Raw genomic sequence first — 18,087 nt, 5'->3', positions numbered from 1 at the left:
GTCTGCCCCGACCTTCGTTGTCCCTTTCTATTGGAGCGGCACTAACCTCTGCTATACCCCGCAGTACCCCATGTTTTTTTTACCGGCGACAGGGAAACAATGCGGGGTTAGATCCTGGTAAAATGGCCAACCGCGCAGGCAGACTGCTTAACTCCCAACTTGACTGATTGCCGCAAAGTGCCTAGTCCGGCTGTTTCCTCAGGCTTGCTGAAATAGCCCGATAATATTACCCTGGCCTCTATTCTCGGAGAATTCCATCAATCACGATTATGAAAACTGAAATGCGAGGTAGGCTTGTGCTTCTAGAACGAGCTCTAGCTCACGCGAAACAAAGTATTTGAGTCATTGCGCGCGCCTGTGTGTAAATCGGGTGACAAATACACACTTTGACTTGTCTACCTTGGTCATTGCCTTGCTTTCTTTCCCCCTGTCGCCTCAATGCCAGGCATGGCGTTCTCTACTTTGACTTGTCAGAGTTTCCAAGAAGATTGAATTGTGCTAAAATCTTGCATGCCTAACAAACACCGACACAACTTGTATAACACTCTGACGAGCCATCGGAAAAAATACCAACTCCTCAAATGTCTATACACAACAATGCTGCTCCTCCTATCAGCTTTGATTCTGATTGCCTATTATCCCCATCGTGCTGGCGAGTCCATGATTACTTAGGCATCAATCAAGTTTTCCTCCGCTGGGTTTCCGGCCGCTGAGGTTCCAGGGGCGCTCGGCTTGTCCTGTGCCTTGGCCTTGCCCTTGCGCTCTGATGTCCTCTGGTAGTACTCGTTGATGATCTTGGCGGGGATACGGTTCAACATGTCTTTCCGGTAGATGCGAAGCAGAGACCAGGCAAGATCCAGAGACTCGTAAATCGTGCGCGCCTCGTAAGGACCCTGGTTAATGAAAGTGCGCTCAAACTTCTCCAAGAACTCGAGGGAGAGCTTGTCTTCAGCCGAGAGTGCCTCTTCACCAACGACAGCCTTCATGGCCGCCGCGTCACGTCCAATGGCGTACTTTGCATAAAGCTGGTTGGAAACGTCGCCATGGTCTTTGCGCGTCATACCCTCGCCAATGGCCGACTTCATGAGACGAGAAAGGGACGGCAGGACGTTGATGGGTGGGTAGATACCACGGTTGTCAAGACCACGGTCGACGAAAATCTGACCTTCGGTAATGTAACCAGTCAAGTCGGGAATCGGGTGGGTGATATCGTCGTTGGGCATGGTCAAAATGGGAATTTGCGTAATGGATCCATTTCGCCCCTCGACACGTCCTGCGCGCTCGTAAATGGTGGACAAATCCGTGTACATGTAACCAGGGAAACCACGGCGACCTGGCACTTCTTCACGTGCAGCCGAGACCTCTCGCAAGGCATCACAGTACGAGGACAAATCGGTGAGAATAACCAACACGTGCTTCTCGAGCTGGTACGCATAGTATTCGGCGGTGGTGAGGGCAAGGCGGGGTGTGATAATACGCTCGATCCTGTAGTGATTGTTAGCTCAAGACTGGCATCCGTAGCGTCTTGTCTGGCGTCTACCGTGGACTTACGTTGGGTCGTTTGCAAGGTTCAGGAAGAGGGTTGTGCGTTCCAAACTGCCGTTCTCCTCGAAATCGCGAGTGAAAAAGCGGGCAGTCTCCAAGTTGACACCCATGGCCGCAAACACAATGTTGAAGTTCTCCTCGTGGCCATCGTGAACACCCTTGTTCGTAACACCCTCCTTGTTGACCAAGCTGGCTTGCCGACAAATCTGGGCGGCAATCTCGTTGTGCGGTAGACCTGAAGCCGAGAAAATAGGAATCTTCTGCCCACGAGCAATCGAGTTCATGGTATCAATGGCGGATATACCAGTCGAGATCATCTCCTCAGGGTACACCTGTACATAGTTGGAGAAGTCATCAGCACCTGCAGGTGTAATGTATCTGGCGAGAGCGGGCTAGCGGGTAACATACTCTGGAGTAGGGGTTGATCGGCTGTCCGTTGATGTCCAAAAAGTCTTCAGCGAGCACCTTGGGACCCTTGTCGATAGGTCGGCCAGATCCGTCAAAGATGCGGCCCAGCATGTCTTCCGAAACACCAAGCTTCAGGTTCTCGCCGGTGAACTCGACTTTTGTCTAGGTTTTTTTCCCGTTAGCATGAGTCTGTCTGGTACAGATGACGATGATGAAGCGTGTTATACCTTCTTGACGTCGATGCCTGATGTACCCTCGAAGACCTGTCCAATTTGTCAACCTCTGTCGCGTAAATTCGCATTGACTTCCTATATTACCTGTACGATGGCACGGCTGCCTTCATCCCCCCAATCTTGTCAGTTATGTTTCTTGGAACTCAATCACAATTATATGGGAGATGGAAGCTGCTGACCTCGCGCCTCAAGAACCTGTCCTGACCTCGTGGTTCCATCAGGCAGGGTGAGGGACACGATCTCATTGTAGCTGGGGTTTTTGACCTGCTAACTGTCAGAAAAAGGCTGCCCCCGTTTCGATTGGGCTGTTTTTTTTCGGCGAATCATACATTGTCGAGAATGACAAGCGGACCGTTGACACCACCGATGGTGTTGTACTTGATTCTCGGCAGTACCGAGTAGGACGACGACTCTCGAGGGTCCGCCATTGCGCCGTTGGGATGGGGAGACTTCACCGAAGCGATTCAAACAAATGTCTTTCCAGGCAGGTAACCTAATTAATGATGCGATTCCCGAGAAAGTGATTGCATAGGTAGATGGCCGATCAGGTCCGAGACTGATGGAGGTGGCGGCTGAGGTTGCTTGTGCTCCGTTACCGAACAAGCTCCGACCACAAGCTTGCCGCGAAAACAGGCCAATCACGCAACGTGACATCACCGCTCTGCCCCACATCGCAGCACCAGCTTAGCTAACGGCGAAACTCCTCATGCTCATCTGCAAGCTGCAAAGCATCATTGATTTACTTTTTATTTTATTTTATTATTGTACGCCTCTCATTTCAGCTCATCAGATGGACTGGACAACGTGTCGCCATCGATAAGCTACCGACCTGCATGTCCAAGGTAACTTGTTACCTACATCAGCTCGACACAAATCAAATCCAAGGCTAGAGAGATCACTGTCAAACGCGACCAGGCTTTTGATCGGGCCACGAAAAACGCACCTCTGAAGGCCCTTGGGAGGCATATGGGCCACCCGCACGAACGCGACCATGTCAACGATATATAATACGGAACCTCAGCCAACAGCATCAGTCATCCTTCACACATCGGTTGGCGAACTTTCGGTTGAGCTTTTCGCCAAGCAGACCCCTTTAACATCGCGCAACTTTCTTCAACGCTGTTTGGACGGATACTATGATAATACCATTTTCCACCGTCTTGTTCCTGGCTTCATAGTCCAGGGCGGTGACCCCACAGGCACTGGAAATGGCGGCGAATCGATCTACGATGGAGGTGCCCTCTCGGGTGACCTTGACCCGTGGCCTATGGACCAGCGAAGAGGCAAGAACGCAGGGCCCCTGGGCATTAACTTCAAGGACGAATTCCACTCGCGTCTCAAGTTTAGCAGGAGAGGATTACTGGGCATGGCAAATGAGGGGGCGCCGGACACAAATGGCAGTCAGTTCTTTTTCACCTTTGACAAGGCTGATGAACTCAACGGCAAGAACACCATGTTTGGACGCGTAGCCGGCGACACTATCTACAACCTGCAAAAAATAGGAGAGGCAGAGGTAGCGGAGGGAACCGAGCGGCCACTTTATCCTATCAAGCTCGAGCGTGTTGAGATACTCGTTAATCCCTTTGACGACATGAAGAAGCGAGAACGAGTTGCCAAGGTTGTAGATACAGCACCAGCCCCAACCAAGAAGCCGAAAAAGAGGAAAGTTGGCAAACAACTGCTCAGTTTTGGTGACGAGGTAGGGGAGAGTGAAGAGCTTCCCATACTGAAAAAGCCCAAGTTCGACACAAGAATAGTCATGGATGACGAGGCAACAGAAGCGCCCGTCAAGCGCTCCAAGGGTGGAAAACCCGCAGAGAGCAAAGATGCGAGTCTTTCTGAGCCTTCTGCGGCAGGAACGGAGGCAGGGCTGAGCGCAGTCGGCACGAAGGACGCTATTGCATCCTCGGACAGTGCCGCAAAGTTGCGCGATGCCCCACAGAAGCCGAACGAATCCTCAGGATCACCTCCCCCACTACTAACACGGATCCAGCCGAGATATGGCGACGAAGACCCGGCGCCAGGGAAGAAAAATACAGCGGCTAAAGACAATAGGACGGCACTTGAGAAGGCAAATGATGAAATTGCTACCCTCAAAGCATCAATGCGCCGAAATGTGAACTCGGAGCCTATCAAGGAGGAAAAGAAGTCAGCTTTGGAGCTGATGATACCAGAAACCTCGACTAGAGGCAGGAAGAGGCGAGCAGGTGCCAACAATAATGATGTTGCAGAAGAACAAAAGACGATGAATCTTTTAAAAGCCTTCCAATCCAAGCTCGCGGATGCCCCGAGCACAAACACAAACGCCCAACAATCTCGGGCCGGAGAGGATGCCACGGGTGATGGAGTTACAGGGGGCGCGGGTGAAAAGCCGGCAGAGGGTGAGGGAGAAGTATGCGATCTACATTTCATCATTAACTGTCAGAGCTGTCAAGCATGGGATAAGCTCGAGGGCAAAGATGAAAGCGATGACGAAGGATGGATGTCACACGCTCTCAGCTTTGCAGCAGATAAGCTCGGAAAGGACCTGAACTATAGGAAGAAGGCCGAGGAAGAGCTCATCGTGATCGACCCCCGTGAAAAGGCACGTAGCTTAAGAGAAGAGAAACGGCAGGAGAAAGGGAGCCGGACAGGAGGGTCCGGTCGGGCATGGGATCAGGCTCGGAATGCACAGTTGGCAAGGTCTTCTAACCTTGCAGGCAGAGGTGCCAAATAGGCGAGGCGATATCGTTATGATGCAACGTACCTCTCTGGCTTAAGTAAGTCGTCTTATTTCCCTTGGGTCCGTCTCGTTGGCATTAATTTCTGTGATATCATATCATGTTCGGATTTGGCGACAGCCTTGGTCATGACACATGGGCGTGCAGAGTTTAATTCTTTTCCTACTGTGCCTTTATTGAATAGATCAAAGATACCCTCCCCAGTTCAAGTTTCGACCATGTTTTTAGTATCTTGGATATGCAAGTCAGTTTGTGTGACTGCCTGTGAGGATTGGTCGGGTGTCAATACTTACCTTCATTTGTATCAGGCCATCTTGGAAAAGGAAAAATTACAGTTAGTATGAACCCTGTCTTTCCAAATGAGGATGAGGCTCCTGAGCAAATGCTCCTAACAAAAGAGGGTCTTCCGGAGCTTTGCTCCGGGTGATACGGACCATATCCTTGTCGTTAGCTATATTTATGTTATATGATTGGCGGGTTCAGGCCCGCGGCAGGTTGCGGGACATGGGCAGGGGGGTTACGGATGCATGTTTTGCGTGCGTTCAACGATAAAAATTTCCATCGAGATTACTATGTACTATGTACTATGTACCTCGCCTGTAGTAAAAAAAGAATGGTTCCCATGGTATAGGTGTCAACTTTGAGGCTGTGGGCTGGTCACCAAGCCTGCCCTGCCTGCATGGTTAGTTACCTCAACTGCCATGTAGAGATGAATTGATTGATGGGCGGTCCCTGCGACGTACGACTCGCGGACGAGGAACGCTTGACCAGCGGTGGGCGGCTCAGTGGAGACAAAAACTCCTTGGTATGAACTTCAGTATCGATGCACTCCTGATATTCGATCTGGACGGAATTTACACTCCACAAAAGCTGGCATCCAGAGTTGATTGACCGTAGGTGATAATGTCCAATTCTGGAAACACAAGACAACCAGAGCGCGGGTTTGACCGCAGAAATGCGAGCATGGAGATTCAAAGTATCAGGGTTTTTTTTTTCTATTTGCTCAAAAAGCTCCGGCTCGAACGTCCAACAGTCCCAGGTTAGACAACGGATAAAAGGTTGGAGTCCAAGCCACCAACTGACAGTCGTCGCAAGCACCGCATCGCATAGCATCGCACCGCACCGCACCGCACCGCACCGAAAGCACAATTTTTGAGACATCTGTACCAACACATCTTTGATTTCTCATATCATCTGCACCTTCGGGGAGGAGCTACCTACAGTATCTTGTTTCTTAGCCGACAGCCCGACTAGTGGCGACCGGGGGTCCTCTCGTGTTCTCGAGTTTTTGATCTTTGACTCTTGTCATGATTTCTGGTGCAGACATTCTGACAGCTTGAACGCCGGGATCTCTCCGTATCACTAAAGCTTCCATACCAAAATAGCAAGTGGGTGTGGTACCTGCTTCCGCTTGCCCATCATAACGACTGCAAGCTGTCGCCTTGAGGCAGACAAAGTCCTCAGCTCCTCTGGACTTCTAAGACAACCTCAAGTCAAATTACGGACAACCACCCCCCAGGAAAGGCAACCCCACTTTGGTCAAGTCTGGAGGACAAAGCTCTGGTGTTGTTACTGAGCAAGAGTCCCCTTTTTTTTTTCTCCGTCTCTCTCTTCTAATATCCCTTGTCATATTCTACTTGTCTTTACCAGCCAGGCGCCTGCCACGGCGGCCAGCTCCAGAATATCGGACTCTGCCGACTTTCGGCCGGAACAGCCGGATGGAGTTGTCCGGAAGCTCCCTCAGCTAAAGGCTACGAAACAAAGTCATTGATGCTGTCAATCAATGTGAAAGGGAAAGCGGTCCACACTTGACCAAGTTGTTCCAAACAAGGGAACTTGAGAGATAACTACCTAGGTCATAGGTAGCTGCCTATATAGAAACAGACACAGGGTGAAAAGAAAAGAAAAAGCCAAGAAATCCACGAGGCACTTCCTGCGAGAATATACGCCTCGCAGGAAAGCATCAATCAAGTGTTCGCTCGCTCGCTCGCCGTCCGTCGTCTTATTCGCAATCGCCGGACTGCAGGACTGACGGACTCGTCGCATCGCATCACCCTCGCATTGCGCGACCACATCAAATCGAACGAGGATAACAAACGCCCAGCCCAGCCCAGTTGGGCAACACTCAGCTAACCAACGCCCGGCATCAGATCAGAATCCTTCACCCCACTTTGCATTTTCTCTCTGATCAGGTTATTCTGCCTTTATTCAAACCTGCACAATTACGATAAACTTGCTGGCGCTTCGCATCTGCACGTGAGCCATCAATCTCTACAACACCTAGCACCCCGAGACTGCCCACCTAGTTATCTGGATACCAACCACATCAGACGCGCATTGTACGTTTGGTACTCTTATTTTGGGCCCAAGCCGACCGCTTTCGCCCGCCGTCTTGGCACCACATTTGAGTCGCCGGTTCCATATTGCACGTGTGTGAACGGGACGTAGAGGCAGCACTACTGCAACGATACTCTGCGGCCTTGGCATCTTTTGTCGACTCTCACTGATTGAACACAGTACCCGTCTATTATTGGAGCCCCAAAAGGCAGCTGCAGCCCAGCCTGTTCAGGCCTTTCCGCGCCCGTCAAACCCCGCAACGCTGGAGCTGGGCGACGCCCCATAACTTTACTTGACCTAACCTGGCACCAGTGCAGTGCGCAGGCCGAGGATACCGCAAGGTAGATTTTCGGTGTCGGAAAAAAAAAATTAAAAAAAAAAAAAAGTTCGACGCAACTTTCGTCGCAAATGTTCGCTTCCATGTCTCCGCCGAATCCCAGGAAGCGGGCGGCCCCAGGCGCAATACCTGCAGTTCAAATCCCGACGACCGTGCAGCAGTATCAATCGCCCTACGCCACCCCACTGGATCAAGTTTCACGCTGGAACGGCGCCGAAGTCTATGCTCCTGACCCGATCACCCCGGGCCCCAAGAACATCCCGCAATTCAACATGACCGAGCCGCACTCCTCATATCCCACCGCCACCAACCATCAGTCATACCAGCACCCGACCATCGCGACGCCCGGGCCGACAAATGTAATCGCCCGACGACCTGCGGGTTCCAGCCGTGCCCTCATCACCCGCCAGCAATACGATGGCCTCTCGACAGACCCGTGGCCCTCATTCGGCGACGAGACCGCGCTGATGCCTGCAAATGGCGTCGTCAACCCCCTCGACGAGAACGATAACATCGCACTGCTGGAGGAGCGGGCAGCGAGAGCGAAGAGAGATGCCCAGGCCAACAGGAAACAGATTCCGCCATTTGTCCAGAAACTTGGCAGGTCAGTTACCATCCACCACCCTGCGACCGTGAATGACTAGCTCCAAATAAATACCTCATTATAGTTTGCTAACATCGTGGCATATAATCCAGCTTCCTCAACGAGGAGAAGAACACAGATCTCATCAGATGGTCGCAGAAGGGTGACTCGTTCATAGTCTTGGACGAGGATGAGTTCGCCAAGACTCTTATCCCCGAACTTTTCAAGCACAACAATTACGCCTCCTTCGTCAGGCAGCTAAACATGTATGGCTTCCACAAGCGCGTGGGTCTCTCGGACAATTCGATGAAGGCGAGCGAACGAAAGAATAAGAGCCCGAGCGAGTACTATAATCCCTACTTCAAGCGCGGCCACCCTAATCTTCTCTGGCTTATCAACAAGCCCAAGAGCGGCAACTCGAAAAAGAGGAACGCCAAAAACAACGACGGGGCAGAGGTCGAGAGCGACGAGGATGCAACGCCCACCGTCGAGGACATCAACGGCGCTGGCTACGTGGGGGCAGCACAGAACTCGTCGAGGACTGCAGGCACCGCGCAGGGCGACCCGGGCTCGCAGGCGTTGCAGAAGAAGGACTTCCAGGTGGTCAAGGATCAACTGAACCAGCTGCAAACCCAGCAGAGGGCAATATCAAACATGATACAGAGGCTCCGCAGCGACCACACGGCACTGTACAATCAGGCACTGGCATTCCAGAATATGCATGAGCGCCACGAAAACTCCATCAACGCCATCCTCAACTTCCTCGCCAATGTTTTCCGCAAGTCACTAGAGGAACAAGGTGGAAACAGTAACCACACGATGCAGGACCTGTTGGCCAGCATCATACCTAATGGCGGGAGTGGCAGCCAAATGCACCAAGGTAGCGTCGTGGACTTGGGGGATTTTGTGCAGCAGCAGTCAGTTGATCACTCCAACGGTGCCGACAACACTCCCAAGCGGGGTCAGCGCTTGCTGCTTCCGTCTCGCGGCGGCAGGGGTTCGGCTACTTCTACTGGAGCCAAGTCGCCGTCGGCAAGTTATGCGGCATCGCCTCAGGCCCAGGTGGGGTCCGTCACCGAGTTGTTTGAAAACTCGCCGAACGACGGCACATCACCACCTGACTACCTCAGCAATGACTTGGGGCAAAGCCCCCAGCAGATGATGAGGATCATCGATGCCACCAATGCCGCGGGGACAGCTACCGACATTGACCTACCCGACATCGCAGCCAAGACGCCAGTCACTCTCAGCAGCGACCAACGCAACCAGATGTTAAACCTCATGGCCAGCCAGGCCACGGCGCCGCAGTCTGCTTCGTCTATCCCTGCCACTGCAAGCCCAATGCCAGCAACGACTGCCGCTACATCACCTCAAACTATCCCTGCCATGCAGCAGCGACAACATCAGCAGAGAGCAACTCCACCGCCTGCCCCAAATCGGACAGCATCTGGACTGGTGTCATCGCCTGCCAACTCTACCCTTGGAGCCTCTCCACCCAGGTCACTCTCGCCCCTCATGTCCTCCATGCCTCCCCCACCGTCTCTCCATGATATTACCATGACGCAAGAAGAGCTTGACAATCTGCAGCGCTTGCAAGACGACCAGAAGCACAAGATCGACGAAATCTCTCATTTCTTGGCCCCACTCTCACCTTCAGGACGAGTGCCTGGCGTAGATGAGGCTGGCAACCCAACAACTGTCTCTCCTGGAGCAAGCGGCAGCTACTTTCCCGACATGACAGATAACATGGACATCGAGCAGTTCTTAGATTCCAGTGCATTCGGTACTTTTGACGCAAGCGGCACGGGGGGCTCCGCAGATGACTTCAACTTCAGCCTGGACGCTAACTACGACGGGACTACCCCAGTTGCTGCATTTCCATTGGGAGCGCCCATAACCGAGTCCCACAGCAATACGCCCAGCTCGGCGGCGACGGAAGAATACGTCATTAGGAAAGAATTTACAGAGAATGACGGCTCCAGTGCAGGTCCAGATGCGAAACGGAGGCGGATGGGTTGAGCCCAGGGGGTCGTGTTAATCAGTGCGTCTTAGTGGGCTGCGTGTGTGTGTGTGTGTGTGTGTGTGTGTGTGTTTTTTTTTTTTCTTTTCTTTTTTTGGGTGTTCGTACACATGTTTGGGGCTCTTAGGAAGACAAGTTATACTTTTTATTTCTGTTTTTGAGATGAACTAAAAAATTGTTTGTTTTTTTTTACTCTTGTTTTCCTTTTCTTTTTTCATTTGCTCCGGCGAGGGCTGCACGTTCTTATCCAGACTTGTTTGTGGCGTATCGACAATGTGATATGCTGGTTCTACTTTATTTCTACATCACATTTGGCGTTGGTGGTCGGATATATCGGGGTTCACATTACCTTCGTTTGGGCGGCGGTAGCTCCTGTCGAAAAAAAAAAAGCTTAAGGGATCTGGGTTAAAGGCACCAGGTAACAACCATCATGGATTTATTCTAGACGGTACAAACAAATAACTAGCACGACAGAAGGAACTCACTTCCATCTTGTCTATTGGAAACTCTGTTCTACAGTATGTGGCAAAGGATCGCAATGAAAATAACACAACCGTCCATCAGCTCACTCTGAATTTGCAAGTCTGCAAATCCCTCCGGCTGATCCGTGCTGGTGATAATGCTACGTCGCACTGTTTGAAGTCTGTATTTGAACTGGGTGATTGTTCTTCTTTTTTTTTTGCCCATGCAATGTGAACGTCATATTTGGCTTACGAGGTGTTGTGGGAGCTCCGGTGGTTCCGAAAAAACATACACCGGTACCAACAAGGTAAGCAAGGTAAGGTAATCGATGCCAAGCCAGGACTAGGCAGCGATAGGAACGGACATCCGCCTTCTGAAATATAAGTAGAAGCAAGGTATCTGTGTCCCATGTAAGCAACAGACACTATCCAGGTAATCAAACTTGATGTCTTATAGCAATATGTGAAGCGATGATGACGATTTGGGTGCAATCCCCGTCTTATTATTGTACATATTGTAACATGATTATCGCAACGTACCTAGTCACACTCTTCCTATGATGAAAGCTTGCTTTCTAGTTGAACCCCTGTAGTATTGCTGATCGAGAGTGTTAGCCATTGGACCAGCTGAAACATATGAGTTAGATCTTAACGTCTGCTTCGCCTTGAACAAGAAATAAAAAATACTTTGTCCGTTCATGTTTTCTTTCTAAGAATACGGTATGCACACGTATCTACCATTGTGACCTGAGGTTCATAACTAGGTCACGCTTGTTACCGTCACTGAAAATAGCACTGGCTTTATACGCTCTGTTAAACGCTACTTTGACCATGGAACGCTCTGGTGACAAGCCGTGAGGGACGGGGAATGTGGTAGGCCGATTGATGGTGGAAAACGCAGCTGCGCATGGGATGAAGTATACTTCTGTCGGTCTCGAAAAAGTATATAGTGGGCGTGAATGGCGAACGAAAAATCTCGCGCTCAATTATACCATGTCTTCTATATTCCAAGCTATCAACTACCATAGCTTGCCTCCATGCACAATATATGCCGAGAATTTCCTACTGAATAGCGTTGCAATAAAAACAAGATTTATTAGCATGCTCATGTTAATAATGTCCACACGCCTGCCTGTTCAAACGATCTTCCCATCATAAAGCCAGCCTTAACACCACGCCATAGACGAATATGTAGATCCCTAAAGCCCAGAAAAGCAGAAGGTGTAGTAGACCCAATCATTGTCCAAGCTCTCACGCCAAAAAAAAAAAGATAGTAAAGAGTAAGATATGTGAACACCGGTGTCAGTCGATCTGTCACTGGAGGGGAAATGAGAAAGTGGTATCAAATAAAATCCATGCTGTGTGAAACGGAAACCGTCTATCTGAATATAGAATCAGAGTTTCTACCACATGGGTTTCCCCAGTTGGAATAGTGTAGGGTGAAACATGCTACTCCAATGATTGTAGGAGCATAAGTCTATGCTGGGTGGGTGTGTCGGATGCTGTCCAACGCAACCTGGTCCTGCTTTATGGGATGATTTAACCATTCATGCAACGCCGGAAGTGATAGCCTAGTGGAAATCGGACCACCAATGTGCTGCCGAGGGCAACTGTGAGACGACCAAGAGCCGGCCTAGCGCCGCCCTCTATAGTTGACTGTGTCTGCAGCCCGAAGCATAGCCTGCGTTCGACTCACGTGAAAACAGCGACCAGCAACGGTGATGATGAGCGACAACTTGGTTCATGAGCTGTCAAAAGAACTTTCGCTTCCACCCTGGACTTTCGTATCGTCTTTTCTTTTACATTGCAGCCCAGAGATCAGCTGCTCCAATGGCGTGTGGTTGCGTTCAGGCCAAGGCAACCGTATGTCGACCACAGTTTTGTCAAAGGCGCGCCATGACTTGTGTGTCGAAGCGCGCGGCGCGGCTCTTTTCAAGGCAACAGGAGTGCCCTGTGGAAATCAGACCGGACTTTTGGCTCTTGGAGCGCCAGTCGATTGTTTCCTTAAACCCCCTAAGCGAGCCAAAGCAGCTTCGAGCTCTGCGGGGTCTGCTCATTCGATCAATGGTTTCTTTTGCCCGCCCACAATACACAGACCCAGGTGTCGAAGAGAGTTCTCATGACTAGCCAACACAATAGTCTTGGCTGGCGTATACGGGTGGTTTGGATCGACAAGTGAAGCATCCCTAGCCGCTTGCTCAATGGCCTCGATTTCCTCCTTACAGGCTTGCTGATCCATTGGGCAGATGACGATGGGCTGCCTGAGAGTAATATCACGTGCGGAGCTCATGGATGCCTTTTGGTTAATGTCAGTAGGGTTCCCCCAAGTTTATTCCTAGGATGCGCTCGCGGCAACGAACCTTGATTGTGAGGAAGAACTCCACCTTGTACAGTGTCGAGGTCGTGGTGAATGAAGTCACCTCGTGGTTTGGAAACTTGGATGGCTCTCCTCGACGCATAACCCCCTCGGCGTCTCTGAGATCTCGCGACGGGAACACGAGTCCAAGATTTGTAGTGTAACCGGCCTCGGGAAGCCTAGTCCCGACCGGTTGCGTGTGCTTGGAGATCCTGTTGACCTTTTTCTGAGGCTCATCACCCTCTGGGTTGTATGTAATTTCTTCTTCTATGCTTAGCGTGATCTTGTTGATTGTAACCCGCTTGGCCTTGTTCAGCCAGTCTGGATTTGGGGCAAGTTTTATGTAAACGGTAATCGGGTCCAGTGGTCCGTAGCTCCAGCGCGGCAATGAAATCCCGAGAGTCACAATGTTATCTGCTGTCGCAACCTTGGATTCGGGGCGATTGTACATGCCGAACGTCGAGAGGGTATCGTACCTCTGCAGCGGCAGGGGGAAGTGGTACTTGTTCTGATGGCTGGCACCTTGCTGGACGGTAACTATGAGCTCGTAATATGTCTCGGCAGTTCGACTAGGAAGCTGGAGTGAAGCTGGGGGAATCCTCCTGTTGGTCTCCTCGCCGCCTCGACCAAAAGGGATAAAGAGGACGAAAGGAAGGTCCATGGCGATGACACTCTCGGACTCCTTGCCGTCAGGACACCGGAACAAAAGGTGTTCCTTGCCAACAATATCGGTTGTTTCACGGCGCGGTGTTCCCAAGTGCTTCTTGGCCATGTTGTCGGCAGCCGGATGTATCGATTCTCGTCTTTGAAGACATATCCTGACCAGAGATATGGCAACGGGCATCGAATAGCCCTGTGAGGGCCTAATTTCGACGGTTCCTTCTATGCGTGGCTATTGAAGTGACGACCATTACACATGAGATTAGCGGAGTGTGCACGACACGGGATAGATTGGCGAGGATTCGTGAGGCAGGGCAGAGAGCGCCCACATGAGGAAAGCATTTGCCAACAGCGTTGGGCCTTCACGACCGACAAAATACTCCCGCGATGTCCAGCCCCACCATCAATCGCATAACTGCGCGACGGTTTGCGCCACCCTAAACTATCCATAGCCGGAGTGACACTCACCAGTGTAGCCGATATTCCTGGATAACCTATCAAGAAACTACTGTTTGGCGGGCCTGACACCCTCACTGAGGCAGCCATTCCGCTCCGATACACCCAGGCAGAGACGACGGGTACGGTAGGGGTTGGGACTCGGCGGGCGGAAATATCGTCATCGGCGGCCAAGACCTCATCGAAAGCAGCTGCAGAGGGGCCAACACGCCCACGTCGGCGTCGTTGGCGTCGTGGGCGTTGTCACTATAATCGTGGTCGTGATCGTCTTTGAGAGTGGTCCCCGTAAGACTAAATGTAGTGCTTGACCAAAGGGAAATAGATCGACGGTGAAGGGGCTGCAGCTGGTCCCAAAATTGCTAGACGCCTTGAGAAGCGACTGACGAGTGAATACCGACGTTGTGGGGATATTTGTCGAGATAAGATCGTCGAGAATATTCGGTGGCTGTCGTGAAGAGAGGTTTCAGGCAAAGGGAGAGGTACAATCAGGAGCGACGGCGGCGGGCGGTTGGTGGTTTGCTGCGCCTAGCAACAGGGAGCTTAATGAAGTGCTACCCACGAGGCGTCCGTCGGTGGAGTGGAGGCAGGTGCGGTGCGCAACCAAGTCTGTACGGAGTAATCAAGTGCGTATCCGTCCCCTCTCGATGTGGGGCGGGCAGCCACCAACTCTCTGGGTACTGGGTAGGTAGGTAAGGTAGGTAAGTTAGCTAGGCGAGGCTGTTTATGGCAGATTATAACTCGATGAGTCGCCGACCTTGTTTGAAAAAGCTATCGACAACAGCGATCGATCCCAAGTTCGAGGACGGACCCTATAAACGCCACGAGTATTATGAAGTGAAATGTTATGGGTGGCTAATTGCCTTAGCTCAGTAAGCTACCTTACATGTGTGCCGGAAAGAAAATACCAGGCAGACCAACGACAAAGGAAAGAATCCGAATTGGATGGAAACGGCTTTCGCACGTAGGTTACCCAACAATGCAACAATGACACTTAGTATTCAAATCAAGGTGGAGAACTAGGCTACAGCCGCCCGCCTTGGAGCAGACGACACTAGATAGACTAGCGGGCCGCTCGGTCGCTGTGTCGCTTGCGGTACATAGCACACCAAACATCGAGAGGGGGGGATTCATATTTTCCTGAGGCGATGAATACGGTACCAGATCTCGACTGCCACAGCAGAGTACAACAACAGAATTACCTGAAACTTCATTCAGTACAGAGTTATAGACTGGCAGTTACCTACCCTACCTACCTACCGTATGTAGCTACCTAGCTACCCACCTTACATTACTAGCAAGGGGCTAGAAAGAAGTCTCGGACAGCCTCTAGCTCCGGTACGTCATCTTGGATTTACCACGTACAATTAGAGTTGCAAGGAAACCCATTTTGCATGTATTTGCTAAGACTTTTCGGTCGCTTATCCATACTACTACGGTATTTACCTTGTGGAAGCATTCAACCCAAACAAGAATCCCAAACAATCCGAACAAAGCTGTCCCAAAACCCAGACACACAGTCTTACCTCGATTCCGAATACAAACACAGTGTAAATCGAAGAGTTTCAATCGTTGTCTTTGCCGACCGAATACTTGTTGGTCAGTTTGTTACTTCACTGACCTGAGTTTACGTGGATCATCCATCATGTTGTCGCACGGAGCGTAGGACTACAGGGAAAGGCAGACCAAAGTCCTAGTCTAATTATACCCCTTATTAGCTAAGGTCCCTCACTCACTTAGGGAACTTGGCACGCACAAGCATCTGGGTACATAGGTACACTTGCTACGGTAGTTATCCGTACATCAGTTACTAGGGTCTATTCCAGTCCAAACTGGGACCTTGCCTGCAGCGCCGAATTGTTTTGCTGTAGCGTACCCAATCTTTCTTTTTTCCCCCTGTCCTTCTTCTCTCTTTCAAACAGTCGTTAGGCGTTTTTGTCCTGGCATTTCACTATGATATGCATAACTTTCCCTAACAGTAGGAATTAATCGTAGAAGTCACAGGCACTGGACTTTGCTCCTCTAATAAAGCAATCGCTTTATGTACAGTGCACCGTTCTCTCTCTTTGGACTACGTCCAACGTACTGTAGTGTGGCATCCATCCGGATCGGCATCGTCCAAGCCTCCGCTCGCGGGGAACAGGGCTGCAGGCCTCCACTTTTTGTCAGGGACAAGATTTGGTATTTTAATTCAGGCACCAGTCGGACTAAAATACCCCAGGCAGGAAAGTCGCCAATGCCACCTATATTTCGAGCGTAGCTCAAACACCCAGAGACCGCTATCCGATAGTCCTGATACCGCTTTGAGCTGAAAAAAGGGAAAACGTCTGGCCAGGTCTTGAAAATCGCATTCGTCCATGCAAAATTTGAGGCTTGAAGGAACCAAAGTATCTTGAAAAATCTACGGGTTTTGGTCCGCTACCAATGGTCCCGCAGAATCGGACCCATTCTACCCGAGACCCCCGCGATGCGCGATCAATCAATCGACTGAAGCGCGCCACGACAACTTCACCTTACCTGATCTGACCTTGGCAGCTGGCACGGATACTTACATTGTATGTCGGTCAGTCATCTCAACTACCGTTTTTTTAATTTTTTCTAATTAAAAATACGCGCCCACTCCAAGTGAGGTAATCGAATCGAACAGAGTTTATATACGCTGCCGATGCACACCTCATAATCGACTGTAGCCATGTCCGTGACGCTGCACACCAACTTAGGGGATCTGAAGATCGAGGTGTTTTGTGAAAGTGTTCCCAAAACGGCAGAGGTCAGTTTATAGCTCCTGCTACCCCTTTTTCTCTCTCAGGACATTCAGAACCACTGTTGCTAACAAGATATACTCTGACGCAGAACTTTCTTGCCCTGTGTGCCTCAAATTACTACGATGCATCGCCTTTCCACCGACTAATCCCGGGATTCATGGCCCAAACTGGCCAGCCTGCAAACCCCTCCCCACCCGAGAACCCTAAAGGAGGTCGGTCGATTTGGGGTGGCAACTTTGAAGACGAGATCCGTCCGGCCCTGCGTCACAACGAGCGCGGTGTTGTGTCCATGGCGAACAAAGGGCCTGGGACAAACGGTAGCCAATTTTTTCTCTTGTTCGACAAGGCGCCACATCTCGATGGGCTCAACACTGTCTTTGGCAAGACAATCGGTGACGAAAGCCTACGGACCCTGGCAAAATTGGAGGCCGTTGAGATTGATAAGAAAAACCGGCCAAAAGAGAAAGTGATCATTGAACGTATCACCATTCATGCCAACCCACTGGCTGAATGAAGGAACCACATGCCTGGCTGTACTGCTAGGGCATCGACGGGAAAAAGCCAGACCGGCATGAGTTGCAAGAACCCAGGAGCCACTGGGAATGGCTACACTAGAGTGTGACATACCGTGGCGTAGCCTTTTCAAACAATAAGGCATAGACCAAAATGGTATCAAAAGCGACAACGAAAAAAGGCTCACAAAGACAACAGAGAATGTCAATCGGCCATTCTCTTGGCGGCCATAAATTCCCAGCACAGGCATTCGCCCATGCTCCGTTATGTTAGTTCCTGACGCCCCGGTGTCGCCTGTGCACCTGTGCTGGTGAGCTTTCAACATCTGGGTACATGCGGACGTGATGTTTTCAAGACAGCATAACGGCTCGAAGGGTCATGTAAATGACCCGGGGCATACTGTATGTATCGCAAAAGCCACAACCTAGAATGAGATATTATTAGACCTAGGACACTAAATATGGCCATCATCCAATAGATTAGTAGAGTAACGTTCTCGATAAACAGCGACTCGTTCAATCCTCTCTAGGTCGAGAGGATGAGCATCTCCTGAACAATGATACCATTTTGGGTTAGGGTTGGCTTGAAATTTTGGGTGGGGAAGTGGACCAACTTTTGGATTTTCGCTGCGTACCTCAGGCGCTTTGCCATTTACCTTACTTCTCCACTTTCATCAACAGACGCAGATATATCAAA

The 18,087-nt window shown here is 50.7% G+C and overlaps 5 protein-coding genes across 5 annotated transcripts; 3 read left to right on the top strand and 2 right to left on the bottom strand.

The window, feature by feature from the left end:
- Window positions 1–384: 384 nt before the first annotated feature.
- PgNI_09799 (uncharacterized protein) lies at window positions 385–2,762 on the bottom strand. Its single transcript, XM_031129781.1, has 7 exons — window positions 2,516–2,762; window positions 2,366–2,450; window positions 2,271–2,290; window positions 2,181–2,216; window positions 1,954–2,115; window positions 1,552–1,877; window positions 385–1,485 (listed from the first exon to the last, which is right to left on the bottom strand). The coding sequence occupies exons 1-7, from the start codon at window positions 2,612–2,614 to the stop codon at window positions 669–671; spliced, it is 1,545 nt and encodes a 514-aa protein (XP_030977967.1). The 5' UTR covers window positions 2,615–2,762; the 3' UTR covers window positions 385–668.
- A 415-nt stretch (window positions 2,763–3,177) lies between these two features.
- On the top strand, window positions 3,178–4,902 carry PgNI_09798 (uncharacterized protein; the record flags this gene model as incomplete). The annotated part of the gene is made up of 1 exon (XM_031129780.1): window positions 3,178–4,902. The coding sequence occupies one exon, from the start codon at window positions 3,178–3,180 to the stop codon at window positions 4,900–4,902; it is 1,725 nt and encodes a 574-aa protein (XP_030978156.1).
- A 2,692-nt stretch (window positions 4,903–7,594) lies between these two features.
- PgNI_09797 (uncharacterized protein) lies at window positions 7,595–10,304 on the top strand. Its single transcript, XM_031129779.1, has 2 exons — window positions 7,595–8,184; window positions 8,277–10,304. Exons 1-2 carry the CDS (start codon window positions 7,652–7,654, stop codon window positions 10,180–10,182), a joined length of 2,439 nt encoding a protein of 812 aa, XP_030977566.1. The 5' UTR covers window positions 7,595–7,651; the 3' UTR covers window positions 10,183–10,304.
- Window positions 10,305–11,596: 1,292 nt separating this feature from the next.
- PgNI_09796 (uncharacterized protein) lies at window positions 11,597–14,630 on the bottom strand. Its single transcript, XM_031129778.1, has 3 exons — window positions 14,129–14,630; window positions 13,005–13,892; window positions 11,597–12,940 (listed from the first exon to the last, which is right to left on the bottom strand). Exons 1-3 carry the CDS (start codon window positions 14,204–14,206, stop codon window positions 12,698–12,700), a joined length of 1,209 nt encoding a protein of 402 aa, XP_030977565.1. The 5' UTR covers window positions 14,207–14,630; the 3' UTR covers window positions 11,597–12,697.
- Window positions 14,631–16,318: 1,688 nt separating this feature from the next.
- PgNI_09795 (uncharacterized protein) lies at window positions 16,319–17,876 on the top strand. The gene is made up of 3 exons (XM_031129777.1): window positions 16,319–16,668; window positions 16,740–16,883; window positions 16,967–17,876. Exons 2-3 carry the CDS (start codon window positions 16,806–16,808, stop codon window positions 17,390–17,392), a joined length of 504 nt encoding a protein of 167 aa, XP_030977564.1. The 5' UTR covers window positions 16,319–16,668; window positions 16,740–16,805; the 3' UTR covers window positions 17,393–17,876.
- The last annotated feature ends 211 nt before the right edge of the window (window positions 17,877–18,087 follow it).

Source organism: Pyricularia grisea, assembly GCF_004355905.1.
Source record: "Pyricularia grisea strain NI907 chromosome Unknown Pyricularia_grisea_NI907_Scaffold_7, whole genome shotgun sequence".
In the NCBI taxonomy this organism is placed as follows: domain Eukaryota; kingdom Fungi; phylum Ascomycota; class Sordariomycetes; order Magnaporthales; family Pyriculariaceae; genus Pyricularia; species Pyricularia grisea.
Note: the sequence above shows the minus strand (reverse complement) of the source record. Positions and strands in the feature narration are given on the sequence as shown.